Here is a 17713-nt window from a genome sequence, read left to right on the forward strand (position 1 = left end):
TATTTAGGCAACCAAAATGTGAAACAACCCAATGTCTGTCAGTTACCAAAGGTCTCGTGCAAAGGGGGATGCTTCTCAGCGGAAAAATGGCATGGACCTGTGTTCATGCCACAGCAGGCATGAGCTCTAACAGTTGCATTTTAAAAATGTATTAAAACTGTCATTTTTTAAGCCTTAAAAGAAGCCAGGAACAAAAGACCACCGTGCTGTGTGATTCCACTTATACAAACTAATTAGGAGCAAGATTCCTGGAGACAGAGAGAAGATGAGTGGTTGCTAGGGGCTGGGGCTGGGGAGTTGAGAATAGCTGCTAATCAATTTGGTTTTTTTTTTTTTAAGTATAAAAATGCTCAGGAATTATATAGTGATGATAGAAATTCAGCTTTGTGAATATACTAAAGCCCACGAACTGGATTGTACATTTTGAGGAGGAATTTTATGGTGTGTGAGTTGTATCAGCAGTCAAAAAATTGTGGGGCCGAAGCAATAGCATAGCGGGTAGGGTGTTTGCCTTGCACGCAGCTGACCTGGGTTCGATCCCCGGCATCCCATATGGTCCCCCAAGCACCGCCAGGAGTAATTCCTGAGTGTAGAGTCAGGAATAATCCCTGAGCATTGCTGGGTGTGACCCAAAAAGCAAAAAAAAAAAAAAAAAAAATTGTATTGTGGCATGTAGCTGACCCAGGTTTGATCCCTGGCACCACCTTCCCTGAGCCCTACCAGTAGCGATCCCTAGCCCAGAGCACTGCCACGTATGGCCGAAAACTCCCAAAACACACACACACACACACACACACACACACACACACACACACTCTAGTTAAACATTTTCAGGTTAAATTTTAATTTTTTTTCTTTTAAAAAATTTTTTTTTTCGGGACCTGGCAGTGCTCAGGGCTTGCTCCTAGCTCTGCACTCAGGGATCACTCCTGGTGGGCTCCAGGGACCATATGGGGTGCCGGGGATTGAACCATGCAAGGCAAACAAACACCCTCCCCAAAGTATTGTCGCTCCGGCCCCAAGCACAGAACACTTCCAACATAATGGAAAGCGGCAAAGTGTCTAGGTGTGGAATTTTAGAATGATTTGGAAGTGCTCTCAGGGGATGGAGTGACTGGCACTCAGTTTTTGAGTCCAGTGAACTTCCAAGGAACACATGGTAGTGTCCACTTTGAGTCTAGTGAGCTTCCAAGGAATGTTTGCTAGAAGCCAGGAGTGGGAGGGCCCGTCATCCTCAGCCACCCGCTTGGTGCCTCGAAGTCCTCCCCGGCGAGGCAAGCAGAGCCTTGTAGAGTGCTGAAGACATTTGATTAAGCTTGGGGACGGGCTGGCCGTGCAAGCGGGACGGCTGTGGGGGGTAATTATTCTCTCTGAAGGTTCCAGCAGCTCAGCTGCAGTGGGAAAACAGAGGAAAATGTGTACGTTGGAGGAACGTGGTAGACACTCTAAAATTTAGCCACAAAGGATGTGTTGTCTTTATTAGCTTTCTGCTAATGCTAAATTATAGAGTACAGCTCCAAGGCAGGAAGCGGGGAAAACATCTGGGACGTCTCCGTGATCCAGCCGCTCGCTGCTCCCCAGTGGAGGCAAGAGGCAGTTCCCTCAAGGGGCAGCACCCGGGATGGGTCCAGCCCCGGCCGCCCTCACTCCCCAGCCTTTCTAACCGATTGAGGCACAGTTCACACATGACACAGTGAATTCACTTAAAGTGTCGGTCTTAGTACTTGCACAGGATTGCACCACCATCCCCAGAGTCTAACTGGAGAATATGTTTGTTCCCCCCAAACAGACGCCTTTCCCATGCACTGTTTTCCCCATTCTCATCTCTTGTCTCTAGCTCTTGGCAACTGCTAATTTACTTTCTGTCTCTAGTAGATTGCCGGTTCTGGGTGCGTGATATAAATGGAATCATGCAGTGTGGGTCTCTTTATTTATTTTATTAATTTTTTTGGCTGGTTCCAGTAATGTTTGAAGATACCCCTGGCGAGTTACTCTGGGTGCTCAGGGAACCATGAGGTGCCAGGGTTTGAACCCTGTATACCCTCGAGCCCTCTCTGGCTACAATAATTGAGTTTTAATTTTATTTATTTATTTATTTATTTGCTTTTTGGGTCACACCTGGCAATGCCCAGGAGTTACTCCTGGCTCTGCACTCAGGAATTAACCCTGACGGTGCTCAGGGGACCGACCATATGGGATGCTGGGAATCGAACCCGGGTCAGCTGCGTGCAAGGCAAACACCCTGCCCGCTGCGCTATCGCTCCAGCCCCGATAATTGAGTTTTTAAATGCCTAACAGTATTCTATTACATGAATCTGTCCTCCCGTTGTTCATCGATTTGCTTGAGCGGGCCCAGTAACGTCTCCATTTTGAGACTTCTTGTTACTGTGTTTGGCAGATTGAATACGTCATGGGTAGCTTGCCAGTCTTTGCCGTGCGGGTGAGATACTCTCGGTAGCTTGCTGAGCTCTCCAAGAGGGGTGGAGGAATCGAACTCAGATCTGCCAGGTCAGCCTCGTGCAAGGCAAACGCCCTCCTGCTGTGCTATCCCTCCAGCCCTATCACACTTTTTTTTCCCCTTTGCTTAGAGGTTACTCCTGCCTCTTCACTCAGGAATTACTCCTGACAGTGCTTGAGGGACCATATGGGATGCTGGAAATTGAACCTGGGTCAGCCACATGGAAGGCAAACGCCCTACCCACTGTACTATCGCTCTGGCCCCACAAATCTATCACATTTTACCTATTATGGAATTTCATGTTCTGGTCATAGTAATCATGATGCGGAGATGTATAGATGGGAGTGGAATTGCTGGATCCTGTGGCAGTTATGTTTAACTTTCTTTAGGAATGGCCAGAATTTCCCTCAAAAATGCCTGCACCATACCATAATCCCATCAGGTATCTATGAGAATTCCAGTTTTTTCCGCATCTGGCCAGAACTTGTTATTATCTTTTTGGAGAGATGTGTCTGGGTGTTTGTGGGTGGGTTGGTTGCCCCGGCCATAGGGTTTTTCTCGTTTGTTTCATTTTTGTTTGGGGGGGCCACTGCTCAGGGGCTGCTCCTGCGTCATGCCTAGGGATTGACCCCAGGTGTCCTGGGTACAAAGCCTGTGCTCCGACCTGCCAGTCTGTCTCTCTGCTCTTGCCGGCCACTGGAGCTGGGCTGGGTGCAGGGAGTTCTCAGTGCTGTGGCCATCTAGAGAGGTGAAGGGAACAGAATTGAAACTCGGCCTCGCAGCTAGAAACTGCATCTCATGGGGCTGGAGCGATAGTACAACAGGTAGGGCATTTGCTTTGCATGCAGCCAACCTGGGTTTAATTCCCAGCATCCCATATGGTCCCCGAGCACCTCCAGGAGTAATTCCTGAGCATCGCTGGGTATGACCCCAAAAGCAAAAAAAAAAAATAAAAAGAGAAACTGCATGGCATCAAGTATCCCCTCCTTTGGGTGGGGGCGCCTCCCACCTGAGCCTCAGAGGACCCTCTACTCAGTGTACCTTCACCCAGCGATGTTATGCTCTATCTGCTCAGGTCGGGGCCAATCCCTAGAAGCTTCCGTTGTCTTGGCTGGGAGAGTGTCAGTGGTTTCAGCAAAGGGGCGGAGAGAGCCCCTGACTTTCCAGACATCGGCCAGGGGGATCGAGTTCGGGCTCAGCTATTTGGGAACCTGGGGCTGGTGTGCCGCTGTGGTGTCAGGTCTCGGCCCAGGGATGCTCCTGCCCTGGCAGCGCGTGACCCCGAGTGGCAGAAGATGTTTCAGCAAATAGGAGAGGTTAGACTTCATTTCCTGCACTCTCATTTCCATTTTATCTCTCTGTTTCCAGACTCAGGGACTCTTGATTTTAATTACCTGAATCTTCCTCCTCCCCGACACACCGCATCTCATCTCAATGAATTTCTAATTAAAGTTTCTGTCATATTGGCCAGTCAACACCTCTTTCTGAATTTTAATGATCTCTGTAGAGTAAGCCAGGATAATAGAGTTTTGGAACAGTTTCAGAGTGATAGAAAAACAGAGGGGGAAGTACAGGGGGCCCCCACCCCCCCACTCATCTCCCTGTGTGTGAGACCTCATCCCTGCTGTGTCAGGCCTGAACTGACACAGACGTGTCAGCATCCCCCAAAGCCAGTGGGTTCACTCTTTTTGTCTTTGTGCAGTGCTCAAGAGTTATTCCTGGCTCTGCACTCGGGAATCACTCCTAACTGCTCAGGGAACTATAAGTATCGGATCATATCATTCTGGTTCATTCTGTTTTGACAGGGTTGAAGGGGTCAGGACCAGGGTACTCTGTATGGTGCTGGGGTTCAAACCCGGGCTGACAGCATGCAAGGCAAGAGCCGTATCTCTGTATTGTGACCAAGAGTGAACCATTTATTTTGTTTTGATTTTTGTTTTTTGCACCCCCCCAAACTGAAGCTGATCCCTGAGTGCAGAACCTGAGTCAGCCCTGAGCACCACCAGTGTGGTCCCCTAACGGGAGAGCAGAAAGAAAAAAAAAAGAAATGCAACCTGTAGTCATGTTTGCTTTGTAAGGCAACAGGGATGTGGGAGGGGCGGGTGTGTAGGGGTATCTTATAAATTGTATATTATTTTGTTTGTTTGTTTCAGTGCTCAGAGTTTACTCCTGAGCTGTGCTCCAGGGGTCACTCCTGGTGGGCTTGGGGATCATATGCGGTGTTGAGGATCAAACTCAAGTCAGGTGCATACAAAGCAAACACCCTACCCACTGTACTATCTCACGGACCCCAAATTGTATATGACTGTGTTTAACTGCTTTTTCACCAAAAAAGCTTTCACGATCATGATCACGATCATCCTGTTGTTTGTCGATTGCCTCAAGCAGGCACCAGCAACGTCTCCTTCGTCCTAGCCCTGATTCTAAAAAGTGCCACATTCAAGGCTCTTTCAGGGTTAGGAGAATGAGACCCATCATTGTTACTGGTATTTGGCATATTGGGTACGCCACAGGGAGTTTGCCAGACTCTGCCGTGTGGGCAGGTTACATTCGGTAGCCTGCCAGGTTGTCGAAAGCAAGAATAAGATAATGAGATGCGTGCGCTTCCAGGAGCTGAGTTTTGTAGTCTCTGGGTCTTGGCCATTGATGGGATTACACGGCGCTGGGGGGCAGTTGGTGGGTGTGATCCCCGCCTACTGGAAGATGGAGGATCTGGGTGGAGGATGCTCAGCCCCGATCCGAGCAGGCTTGGAGATCTCAGCCCCGGGACCCGCATGCCTTTGTTCCTCTGCCGGTACCTTCATGCGTGTGAAGGGTGGTCTCAGCATGGTTGTGGCTGAGGTTCTGGAGGTCTTCAGCTGCCGGGGCTCTGGTCGGGGCGGGGAGGAAAACTCAACCCACCCCCTTCCAAGGGGCCCCGGAGAGGTCAGCCAGGTGCGGGGGCAGGAGACTGTTTCAGCAGCACAGAACTGAATCATCTGTTTACTCTGATTGGTGATAAATTAGGGACTTGACTTTCTCCTTGTAAGGTGGTTGAAGAGGGGAGAGATAACTGTATTCAAGGATTATATGCTACATGCAACCTCTAAAAGCTATTGGAAGGACTGGAGTGATACTCCAGAGGGTAGGGTGTTTGCCTTGTATGCGGTCAACTCGGGTTCTATCCCTGGCATACCATGTGGTCCCGAGTACCACCAGGAGTAATTCCGGGAGTGCAGAGCCAGGAGTAACTCCTGAACATCGCCAGTTGTGCCTGACCCAAAAAGCCAGAAATAGAATAATAACAAAAAACCACTGGAATTTAGAAGAGACAAGTCGTTTCCAGTGGGGACGGAGAGAAGGCTCAGTGGATATACACTTTAGTATACACTTTGCTTTGCATGCAGGAGGCCGAGCTTTAATCCCCAGCACCACATGGTCCTCTAAGCACTGTTAGGCATGACCTCTGAGCACTAAGCTGGGAGTAGCCCCAAGGACTGAAGATGTGACCCTAAAACAAAATGAAAGAGGGAAGGAAAGAAGAGTCGTTCCTGGTGGTTAGTTTGGGCCGTGATGAGTACTCGGTTGTATTTGTGTGCACGTGACACCCGGGTCACACAGAGTCTAACACACACAGAAGCGTGTGCCCCGCCGGGAATCTCTCCTTCAGCCTCGCCGTCTGAGTGGCTGTGTGAGGGGACAGGTGAGTGAGTTGGACATTCGGACCCTTGCAAACCTAAGGAAGAGGTAAAACTTGTGTCGGGTTGCTTTAATAAGCACCATTGCCTCTCTCTCCTCTAAAAAGCACAAAATCTCGTCATTAGGATATAGCCATGCCGAGCCATGCTCAGGGCTGACTCCTGGCTCTGCACTCAGGGAATCACTCCTGGTGGGCTCGGGGGACCATACCAGGTGCCGGGGATCAAACCTGCATCAGCTGTGTGTAAGGCAAATGCCCTACCCACTTTTCTGTCACGCTGGTCCTCTGTAAAGTCTTTTTCTAAGGATACGAGTTCTTGTTCCTTGTAAGAAAATAAGGCATCAGAAAAGGATTTCAAAACTGGCAGCATTTGGGACCAGAAAGATAGAAAAGCAGGTAGGATACTTGCCTGGCATGCGGGCTAACCCAGGTTTGACCCCCGGCTCCGCCTGTGGTCCCCCGAGCCCCTCAGGAAGACAGCAGGAAGCCCTGAGCGCCACCTGTGTGCCTGCTTCCCTCAAAAAAAAAAGGGGAGCATCTAACAATTCAACATAAAGCCCCAAGAAATGTGGCAGTTAAAGTTAATTGAAGGGCTTCGGCCCAGAGGGAGCCTTGACAGTAAGGAGCTTGAATTCCTCCTGCGTTTTGAGTGTGTGTTGGGTTGGTTTGGTCGGTACAGAGACGACGGTAAGGAAGGACAGCCTAGGAACAGCCTCTGGAGCAGGGGGCCTAGCCGAACAATGGGTTTCTGCTCTCTGAGGAGCCCACTTCCCTCCTGCAGTCGGCACCCATAATTAGGCCTGAGCGCGTCAGACAATGCGCCTCATTCAGAGGGGCTTACCGAGATTAGATCACGCCCAGGAATCTGGCTCCGTGGTTATCATGCTCCACTGAGGAGTCTGGTGGCTTCAAGAGTTTGAAAAGCCAGGGTTGATTTAAAGAAACCAGCTTCCCTGGAAAAGCACAGATTTTTTCCTCTCTGGGACTGCCTGGACCTGTAGCTTCCTTCAAACAGCCTTCTTTGGTGCCTTGGTGCTTTTTCCTTTTTCTACTTTTCTTTTGTTTTGGGGGTCACTCCCAGGGACGCTGAGATGGGAGCTGCTTCTGACTGTAGGCTCAGGGGTTGCTCAAAGTGGTGGTCAGGGGACCGTGAGGTGCTGGGGATCGAACCCCAGGCCTCCTGCATGCCAGCCCTGTGCTCCTCTTGCCAGTGCCTGGATGCTCCTTCTATAAACGAGTGCCTCTTTGAGCGTCCCTTTCCCTGTCCTTTAAGCTACAGCCACCTTGTCTTTGTGAGATTGTCGTAATTTTCACGAGCTCACTCTGTGCAGAATCTGCCAGCCATTCCTGGAAGAGGAAAGTTCTTGTGTCGTTCCTGCTGCCGGGGGTAGGGTGAAATCACTGTCAGTGTCTTTCTCCATCATCATCACCTCGTCTCAGCACTGTCCACACAATCAGGTTTTAATTGTTCTTTTTGGTAATAGAATAACACTTGGAAATCCTCTTGTGTTTGGTGTTTTTTGCACTTTTCATACTTGAAGTCACCGACCTTGAATTTCATCATCATTATTATTACTATTTTGCTTTTTGGGTCATACCCGACGATGCACAGGGGTTACTCCTGGCTCTGCACTCAGGAATTACTCCTGGCAGTGCTCGGGGGACCATATGGGATGCTGGGAATAGAACCTGGGTCGGCTGCATGCAAGGCAAATGCCCTACCTGCTGTGCTATCAGTCCAGCCCCAGGACCCTTTCCCTGTTGCACCTGCCTCTTCCCCTGTACTACCCGCCTCTTCTTTCGAGGCACCCAGGGAAGGGCACAGACCAGTTCCGCCTCTGGATTTTCGGACCCTCTGCCCACCTCAGGTGCCTTCATTAGCCTCGGGGTTAGACCTGTTTGCCTTTGGGACTGGAGAGAGAGTGCAGTGGGGAGTGCATTTGCCTGGCGTGTGGCCAGTCCAGGTTCGATCCCCGGCACCTCACATGGTCCCCTGAGCCCTGCCGGGAGTGAGCCCTGAGCATCGCTGGGTGTGGCACAAAAAGCAAGAGAAAGCAAAATAGGAAAAAACAGCTGTCACCTCTGGACTTTGTGCTGCTCCACAGAAGGTGTGGGTGGTGGCTGAGCCCTGTCCCTCTCTCCCCGTCTGTCCCGCAGGTGTCTGTGGTGGCGAATGAGCCCGTGCCGGTGCTGCTGGACTCGCTGTCTGCCGTCCTGCCTGCGCTCTTCCTGCTGCACTGCTTCACTGCACAGAGTGTGTCCCACCTGAGGTAAGTCGCGGCCCGGTGCCCAGCCTGCATGTGGCCTTGTTCCGAACCCAGAGGTTGGTTTCTCGAGGTTTCCTTGGTGCAGAGTCAGGCCCACGTCTGAGGCGCCCTGGGTCTGCATCTGAGTGTTTGCAGGTGGCGGGGTAGGTGTTCCTTGGCCTCTCCAGGGTAGCAGAGAAATGTCTGTCTGGGGACACCAAGGCGCCCCTGTTTGACAGCGAGTGCCACTGGCATGCCACATCTAGGAACAGGCTGGCTGGAAGCACCTCGTGAGGGGTCAGCGGTGGGACTGGGAGCTGAGTGTCCTTCTCTGGGACGGGGTCTTGGACTCCCAGTGCCCACTGCTCAGAGCTTGGTCATCCAGATAATCTTATTTTTTCCCCTTGGGGGTCACACCCAGTGGTGCTCACAACTTACTCCTGGCTCTGCACTCAGGAATCACTCCTGGTGGGGCTCAGGGACCATCTGGGATACAGGGGATCAAACCCGGGTCAGCCACACACAAGGCAAGCGCCCTACCTGCTGTACTGTCTCTCTGGCATGACAGTTATCTTCTGCATGGGACTTTTAGTGGGACTGATTTTGTGCCAGCTCTCTTTTTTGCAGCTATTTAGTTGATTCTTGTTCCTTGGAAGAAGTTGGTATCCTGTTTTTGGGGGGAGTGGGTATGGGGTGGGTATTTGGGCCACACCCGGCAGTTATTAGGAATGGTTCTTGGTCCTTGCTCAGGCGCCATTGTTGGCAGTGTTGGGGATTGAACCGGGGTCAGCCACCTGCTGTATCTTTTCTGAAGTTCCAAATCCATGTTTTGGTTTGGAAATCCACCCCTCCCCACCATACCCAGCAACACAACGCTCTTCCTTGGGGTCTGATGTACAGTGATAGTTATAGACTCACACCTGGCGATGCTGAGGGGTCACTCCTGGCTCTACGTTCAGGGTTCATTCCTGACAGTGCTTGGGGGCTATACGGGATGCCGGGGATCGAACCTGGGTTGGTTGTGTGTAAGGCAAATGCCCTACCCGCTGCACTATCCCTCTGGTCCAGTTATAGACTTCTTTTTTAAAAATATATAGATGAAGATTTTATTTATTTATGGCTTTTTGGGTCACACCCGGCGATGCTCAGGGGTTACTCCTGGCTCTGCACTTAGGAATTTCTCCTGCCAATGCTCAGGGACCATATGGGATGCCGGAGATCAAACCCGGGTCAGCTGTGAGCAAGGCCAACACCTTCCCAGTGTAGTATCACTCCAGCCCCAGTTATTGACTTCTTACAAAGTATAAGAATGAAGGGTAAAACCATTGCAGACTTCTTATGAAGAGTAACCCCGCACTTAAAGCGCCCCCAGCAAGGAGTAAGTGTGACAACCAGCGGTGACCATCGCTGCTTGGAGAGTCGCATTCCTGGGCTCGCGCTGCCTCTGCCTCTCGCTCAGGCTCCGTTGCACCTGGAGCCATGAAGCCAGCGACAAGAGAGACTGCAGCGGGTGGGGAGGCCGGGAGGCTGTATGTTTGGCCTCAAGGACCGTCACGTCACGGCTCTTGTTTCAGTTTCAGAGCCCGAATCCTCCCAGCAATATTTTGTCTTTCTTGGGGGGCAGGTATGGAAGAAGAGAGCATCTGGGGGGGGTGTTATTTGTTTTGGGGCTACACCTGGCCATTCTTGGGGCTTACTCCCAGCTCTGTGCCTCAGGATCTTTCTCAGCAGGCTTGGGGGACCGTTTGGGGTGCTTGGGATCAAACCCAGGTCTGTTGGCTCTTCAAGGCCCATCTCCAGCCCCAAGAAGAGAACATCCGTTTCTTTCTTCTCGTAGCTGGCTGGCCCCGGTGCAGAAGGATGCAAGTGTGGAACGCTCCTGCTCACTGGCCTGCATGGGACGCCAGGGCTAGTTTTTGTTCTGTGGGGAGCTTCTCTAGGCATGCCAGAGCCAAGATGTTGGCACACTGATTGCCACATGCCGGGTTGCTTCCCCAGCCAGAGTCGTGAGCAGGTGACCCTCTGGAATCCGCACACAGTGGGCTTCCCCGAGCTCCCAGTGGCCTCGTGAGTGGGCCGCGTTCAGGAGGTGCGGGGACTTGGCCGTCTGTCTGTCTCTTGGGTGTCAGCTGGGCGTGTTCGGTGTCGCCCTGATGACAAGCTCGTCCATCACTGCTCTGCTTCCCGCCAGGTCGCCTTGCCAGGAGATCATCTTATGGACTCTGGAGAAGCTGGACAGGACGAAGGCCATAGCCAGCCTGAAAGGCGTTGCGGGGCTGGACAGATCCATGGCCTCGGTCCATCCTCGGTGTCACTTCACAGCTGCCTCTGAAGGCGGCGTCATGGTCACCATCCAAGGGGCGGTCTGGTGAGTGGCTGTCCACGGGTTCATTGTGCCCGGGGAGCGCATCTGGGACGCATCCACTAGAGGGCGCCGATAGGCAGGAAACCAGAGGCGCGGCCGGTCAGGTGCTGCGGTTCAGAATCTCCAAACGAAACGTGATCTTTTTAAAGAAGCCTTTTTTTCCCCTATAGCTTTTTTTTTTTTCATGCTGTCAGTTAATAATCTGCCAGAGACCCTTGTTTCACCAGGTCCTTTCAGGGACCCAGAGCAGCAGGTGGATCCTGTTCCCTGTGACAGTCCAATTCCTCCTCACTGAGTGTTTCCTATGTCTCCCAGGTCAGACCGGCGTCCAGGGAGGCTGGTCACCGTGGTCTCACCAAGGGAACCAAGAAAGGCGCCCAGTCGGTGTTAAAGAACGGAATAGGTGGTTGATTGCGCCAACATCTCCCAAATATATTTTATTTCCATATTACTTTTTTTTTTTTTTTTTTTTTTTGCTTTTTGGGTCACACCCGGAGATGCACAGGGGTTACTCCTGGCTCTGCACTCAGGAATTACTCCTAGTGGTGCTCAGGGTCCATATGGGATGCTGGGAATTGAACCCGGGTTTGCCGCGTGCAAGGTAAACGCCTTCCCTGCTATTGCTCCAGCCCCTCCTCCATCTTACTTTTCATGTTATTGTTTTGTTTTTTGGGGGTGATGCTCGGGATTAGTTCTGGCTCTGCGCTCAGGAATTTTTCTGTTGGCAGAAAAATTTTTCTGGGGGACCCCAGGAGATGCCGGGGGTGGAATCTGCAAGTGGCCATGTGCAAGGCGAACGCCCTCCCTGCTGTTCTTTTGCTCTGTCCCCCTCATTGGTCTTCCTGACTTCTTCTCTGCCCATGGTGACAGAGCAGTCCCTCTGCTCAGACGGAACCCCAGACCCTTGGGAGCCAGGGGTCCAGCTGTCATCAGTGTTTATTTCCTCCTTGTCTTTTTTTTTTTTCTTTTTGGGTCACTCTTGGCAATGCTCATGGGTTATTCCTGGCTCACGCACTTAGGAATTACTCCTGGCCATGCTCAGGGGACCATATGGGATGCCGGGGATCAAACCCGGGTCGGCCGTGTACAAGATAAATGCCCTACCCGCTGTGCTATCACTCCGGCCCTTTTTCCTCCTTGTCTTGGCAGCTTACTGAAGTACCAAGGGTGAGGCCAGCCCGTCTTCCCCGCAGAGCCTCGTCCGCCGGCGGCCTCTTCCCCGTCACTGGCCAGCCTGGCTCTGAGCCCCGGGCGGACAGTGGGATCGGCCACTGCGAACGAGTTTGGGGTGGAGTTCACTAGGGTTTCTCAGAAACTCTCTCGGGGACTCTACTGGGAGAAATCTTATGTTCCCTCCCTCCCTCCCCACCCCTGCAGTGAGGAGGATGAAGATGAAGTTCTGTACCAGAAGGTGTCCTCGGAGCAGCACCGGGTGGAGCAGTTCGGGGCCCTGCTGGCCCGCTGCCAGGAAAGCGGCTTGGCCGGGGACTTCTTCATCTTCTGCCTGAAGGTACGAACCATGTAGAATCCTGGTCCGCTTGGGTTGTCTTGGTGGGTTCTGAAATGTCGGTTCAGTTCGGGTTCAGGAGAAACCCAAACCATCAAGAGTAGGTCAAGGGTCATGCCCTTAACCCCCCACCCCCACCCCGAGGCCTCTGGCTGGGGAAGAAGAGGAAGAAGGAAGAATGCTCCCTTAGTGGGGCCGCAGGGCCGACAGTCTGCTCTGAGGTTGCCGAGATGACCCAGGCGGGCTCCTGGCCTGGGAAGGGGTTAACCAGAGCCCGTGTTGACAGTGAGAAGGCTTTTGAAGTTAATAGCAGGTTCTGCAGCTCGGAATAATCCCTCCTCCTGTCTGAGGTTGTTTTGGGAAGGAGATTTAACTTTGCCTTTCTCATTCCTTTTTGTACCCACTTGAAACCTTTTCTGGGTTTGTTTTTTGGTGGTTCTGCTTCCTTTCTCTGAGGTGTGTTCCCCCCCCCCCCCCCCCCCAGCCTGCCCATTTTCACCCGTTGAGACCCAAAGCCATCTTCTGTGACTCCCCCTGGGGAGAATGTTTGCTCCTAGAAAGTGAGCGTGGGGTTCAGGGCGCCATGGGTGGGCTTCACCAGCAGGCACCAGGAAAATAAGGGGGTGCTCTTTAACTCATCTTTCCCTTCCCTTTTATATCCATGACCCTCTTCCCCACTCTCATTGTGAAACTGTCCCTAAGAGAGGTACCAAGCCCTGAGTGGAATCAGCTTTGGGGCCTGAGAGACGGTGCAGCAGGTTAGGTGCCTGTCCTGTCAGTGGCGGACCCGGGTTCAGTCCCCAACACTGCATACTGCCAGGGAGTGAGCCCTGAGCACCGCCAGGCATGATCCTTGAGCACAGAGCTGGGAGTGAGCCCTGAGCACCACCAAGAGTGACTTCTGAGCACAGAGTCAGGAGTAAGCCCTGAGCACTGCCAGGCATGATTCCTGAGCACACCGCCAGGTGTGATTTCTGAGCAGAGTCGGGAGTAAGCCCTGAGCACTGCCGGGTGTACCCTCCCGTACACCGCCACCCCCTGAAAAAAGAAACAAGACCCTTGCCTTCGTTCCCGGTCACTCTCAGCAGTGTTTCTGGAACGCGCAGCGCCAAGGTTGAACCCAGAGCTGCTGCGTGCCAAGCCTGCTGCCAGCCCTAATTAAATAACGTTTGAAGAAATGATTTACGGAGCCGAAGATCACGGGCTTCTGCACCAGGGCTCCGCCACGGGGCCCTCCCTGTGTTTAGGGCTCGCAGCAGGTGTTGGGTGTTGTAGGGTGCTGAGCACCTCAGCTGCCTCTGTCGCCCTCACCCCAATGTTCAGAACCAGGAATGCACCCCAACATTGTCACATGCGCACCCCCCTCCCAGAGCAAACCCCCAGGCACATTGAGGAAGTGCTGCAGTAAAGTGTTCATTGTTAAGGAACTTATCCCGAGGAAACTTACGGAGCTGAAGAGGAGAGGGAAATCCCCCAAAACCCACAGTAGCCAGTGGTCTGTTAGTAGTTTAGGTTCTGAACACATTCACTGGTCAAGTGTTCCATCGCCCAAGGCCTCCAAGGAAGGCTACTCTCGGAGAGCATTGCTGTTTCGGTAAAGACAGTAGTCTGTCAAACTGGTTGTTGTTGTTGTTGTTTAAATTTTTATTTGTAAAAATTGAATCACCATGAGACACACAGTTACAAAGTTGTTCATGACTGGGTTTCAGTCATATAATGGTTTCACCCATCACCCATCCATTTAGCAGTCTTCATTTCCCACAACTAATGTGCCCACTTTCCCTCTCTCTCTCTCTCCCCTTCTCTCCCTCTCTCTCGCTTCTTCCCTCTCTCTCTCTCTCTCTCTCTCTCTCTCTCTCTCTCTCTCTCTGCCTCTCTCTGTCTCCTTTTGGACTTTATGGTTTGCAATACAGGTACTGAAAGGTTGCCATGTTTCAAACTAGTTTCTTATGTATGCTTTTGTTATTGTTGGTTTGGGGGCCTTGGAGCCTTGCCAGGTTGCTTAGGGGCTGCTCCCAGCTCTGTGCTTGGGCTTTGCTCCTGGTGGTGCCCCGAGAACCGTGCTGTGCCGGTTCTGACCCTGTGAGTGCCAGGATCTGACACGGGGCACGCCCTGTCTCTCCAGCCACGTGGGTATGTGTTTTATGATGAAGTTTTGCAGTTCCATACACATGGTAACATAATGTAATATTTAGCCACTGGTCCTTTTCATTCTGAGGTGCTTTCAAGATCTCTCTTGATCTGGTTTATTTGTCTTAAATGTAATAAATGCAACACAAAGTGCTCAGTTGATCCACATTAACATCGTTTCCAACATTTGGCTGTGATAGACAGCGCATGAGTGAACACAGAAGGGTTCTTTTATTTTGGAGGTTGGGGGTATTGGGGTGCACTGGTGTGCTCAGGGGCTATTCCTGGCTCTGTGCTCAGGGTCACTCCCAGGAGTGCCTGGGGACCGTATCTTGAGGCCTTTGTCCCGAGATGTCAGCGACCAAACTGAGTGAAGTCGGCTGTGTGCAGAGCAAGCGCCTTGCCTCTTTTCTTTCTCTTTTTTTAATTGAATCACCGTGAGATACAGTTACAAAGCGTTTATGTCTGAGATTCAGCCATACAATGATCGAACTCCCATCCCTCCCCCAGTGCACATTTTCCACCACTAATGTCCCCCTTGTCCCCCCCCCCCCCCATCCCAACCCTCCCCTTGCCCACGGCAGACAATTTCCCTGATACTTTCTTTCTCTACTTTTGGGCATTATATTTTCCATTGTTCATTTTGAATATCGTGAGAGGTCGCACAGCCGTGCACTTCTGGAATTCATAGATTATGAATGGTTGGGTTCCAGAGACATCTCTGTAGGGCACTGATCCATTTTGGATTCAGTTGGGAGTTTCTGAACCAGGGCTATTGGTGTGCTGAGGTAGCGCCCGGAGGCGGGTTGTGGTCCTGACATCAAGAGCGGGTGGGCATCGGGGAGGGACTATCCGACTCCGCTGCCGCCATGCCACTTGGAGACTTAGTCCTGGAACCCGCATACTGGGCCTTGATGTGCCTTATCTCGCACGTGGTCTCTCCAGCCCTTCCCACCCTCCCTCCCTCCCTCCCTCCCTTCCTTCCTCCCTCCCTCCCTCCCTCCCTCCCTTCCTTTCTCCCTCCCTCCCTCCCTCCCTCCCTCCCTCCCTCCCTCCCTTCCTTTCTCCCTCCCTCCCTCCCTCCCTCCCTTCCTTCCTTCCTTCCTTCCTTCCTTCCTTCCTTCCTTTCTCCCTCCCTCCCTCCCTCCCTCCCTCCCTCCCTCCCTTCCTTCCTCCCTCCCTCCCTCCCTCCCTCCCTCCCATCCTTCCTCCCTTCCTCCCTCCCTTCTTCCCTTCCTTTCTCCTTCCCTCCTTCCCTCCCTCCCTCCCTCCCTCCCTCCCTCCCTCCCTCCCGCAAGACTAGTGCTCAACCCCGTTCCCTTAGCTGTTTCCTGTGTTTGTGGCAGGGGGCCCTTCACTTTTCCTTTTCTCCCTTGCAAGGAGCTGACCCGCATGGCTGTGGAGGTGGAGGCCGAGCCAGCGGCGCCTTCCTCGGGCCTCCTGGAGCTGGAGCGGCAGCACCTTGTGGTGGAGGGTCAGGAGCAGAAGCTGCTGGTGCTGCAGCTGCTGACGGTTCTGTGCGAGACGGTGTCCGAGCAGATATTCACCAACATGGCTCAGGTCGGTGGCAGCCGCGTCCCGGTCCCTGTTCTGGTGCTATTTGACTGTCTTGGTTTCTTTACATTCTTTCCCTGCAGATGATCAAAAAATGGTCTTTGCTCCCAGCCTACCCTGTAAGCCACCTCCTGGCTCCGGCACCCGTGACTGTGTATTTATTTATTTTGGGTGTTCTGGGCATCACACCCAGGGCCCCACGTGGATAGGTGACTGTTCTCTACCAGTGAGCCACTTCCTTGTCCCCTCAACTGTATTTTTTTTTTTTAAAGATTCACGGGAGGGGCTGGAGCAATAGCACAGCGGGTAGGGCGTTTGCCTTGCACACGGCCGACCCAGGTTCGATTCCCAGGATGCCATATGGTCCCCTAAGCATCGCCAGGGGTAATTCCTGAGTGCAGAGCCAGGAGTAACCCCTGAGCATTGCCAGATGTGACCCGAAAAGCAAAAAAAGAAATAAAGATCCACAGATTATTATTTTTGAGGGACAGGTGATTTGGGCCACCCTTGGCGGTGCTCAGGGACTGTCCAGTGCTCGGTAGTCGCTCCTGTTGTGTGTGTGGTGTTGGGGATCAAACCCAGGCCGGCTGCATGCGTGGCCAGTGCCTTCCCTGTGCCCCGTCTCTCTGGCTTCTCCAAGGATAAATCTGTCTCTTAGAGGTGGAGCTGGAGGCCCAGAGAGATGGTATAGAGGGTGAAGTGCCTGCCCTGCACACAGTTCACCGGGTTCAATCCCTGGCACCCTATATAGTCCCCCAAGCCCATTCAGAGTGACCCCTGAATGCAGAGCCAGGAATAAGCCCTGAACACAGCTGGGCGTGGATCTAAGTACACACATGTGCAACGCACGCACACACACACGCTAACACACACATTGAGCATAATTAGAAAATCAAATCTGAAAAACATTCGCTGTTCAGATCACTTTGGTTTTTTGTTTTGTTTTGTTTTTGCTTTTTGGGTCACACCTGGCGATGCACAGGGGTTACTCCTGGCTCTGCACTCAGGAATCACCCCTGGTGGTGCTCAGGGGATCCTATGGGATGCTGGGAATCGAACCCGGGTTGGCCGCGTGCAAGGCAAACGCCCTACCCGCTGTGCTATTACTCCAGCCCCTCTTCAGATCACTTTGAATTTTTCAGATCCTCCAGTCCTTCGCTTCCACATCTCTACCACAGCCGGCGAAGTTTCCAGCAATTAAAAAATAAACTGCTTTCAGAGTAGTGTAACTGATGCAGTGTCGACATTTGTATTGCATAGCTATTACTTTTACCAGCTCCTTTACCTTTACCTTTTCAATTAAAAAAAAAAAAAAGAAAGAAGGGTCTGGGCGATCACCCAGCTGGGCGTGCTTCACAGGGGAGCGTCCAGTTACGCCCCCAGCACCACACCGGGGCCCCCGAGCAGCCCCCAGCACTGCTGGAATGGGGTCCCCCTCCCCCACATCACCACACACACACACACACACACACACACACACACACCCCAGTAAAGCACAGACTCTGCAGCCCCGTGTTCACCACTTGACCCGAATGAGCCGTTGCCGGCCGGGGAGCGGTTGTCTGAGATGGTGATTGTCACGCTCCACGCTGATTCTCCGGCTCTTTGTACCGTCCTCACTGTCGTCTGCCTCCGGGTGTTGCTAAGCAGCGTCTCTCTGGCTCCTGCTGGGAAAATTTGCAGCTGCCTGTCAGCTTCGATTTTTCTGCGCCCGGTTAATGAGAATCATGTTCCCTGGCCTCTTGCACCTCCAGTTCACTGACCCCGTGTTGCT

At 52.4% G+C, this 17713-nt stretch overlaps 1 protein-coding gene across 1 annotated transcript in view; it reads left to right on the forward strand.

Annotated features, from left to right (window-relative positions):
- TANGO6 (transport and golgi organization 6 homolog) overlaps positions 1 to 17713 on the forward strand; it is a 165674-nt gene that overhangs the window by 17342 nt on the left and 130619 nt on the right. Inside the window, exons 8-11 of the mRNA XM_056135941.1 lie at positions 8295 to 8407; positions 10575 to 10751; positions 12126 to 12258; positions 15766 to 15945. Of these exons, the coding sequence (XP_055991916.1) occupies positions 8295 to 8407; positions 10575 to 10751; positions 12126 to 12258; positions 15766 to 15945 (603 nt within the window). The remainder of the gene's footprint in view (positions 1 to 8294; positions 8408 to 10574; positions 10752 to 12125; positions 12259 to 15765; positions 15946 to 17713) is intronic.

Source organism: Sorex fumeus, unplaced genomic scaffold, assembly GCF_029834395.1.
Source record: "Sorex fumeus unplaced genomic scaffold, SorFum_2.1 ptg000122l, whole genome shotgun sequence".
Lineage (NCBI taxonomy): Eukaryota > Metazoa > Chordata > Mammalia > Eulipotyphla > Soricidae > Sorex > Sorex fumeus.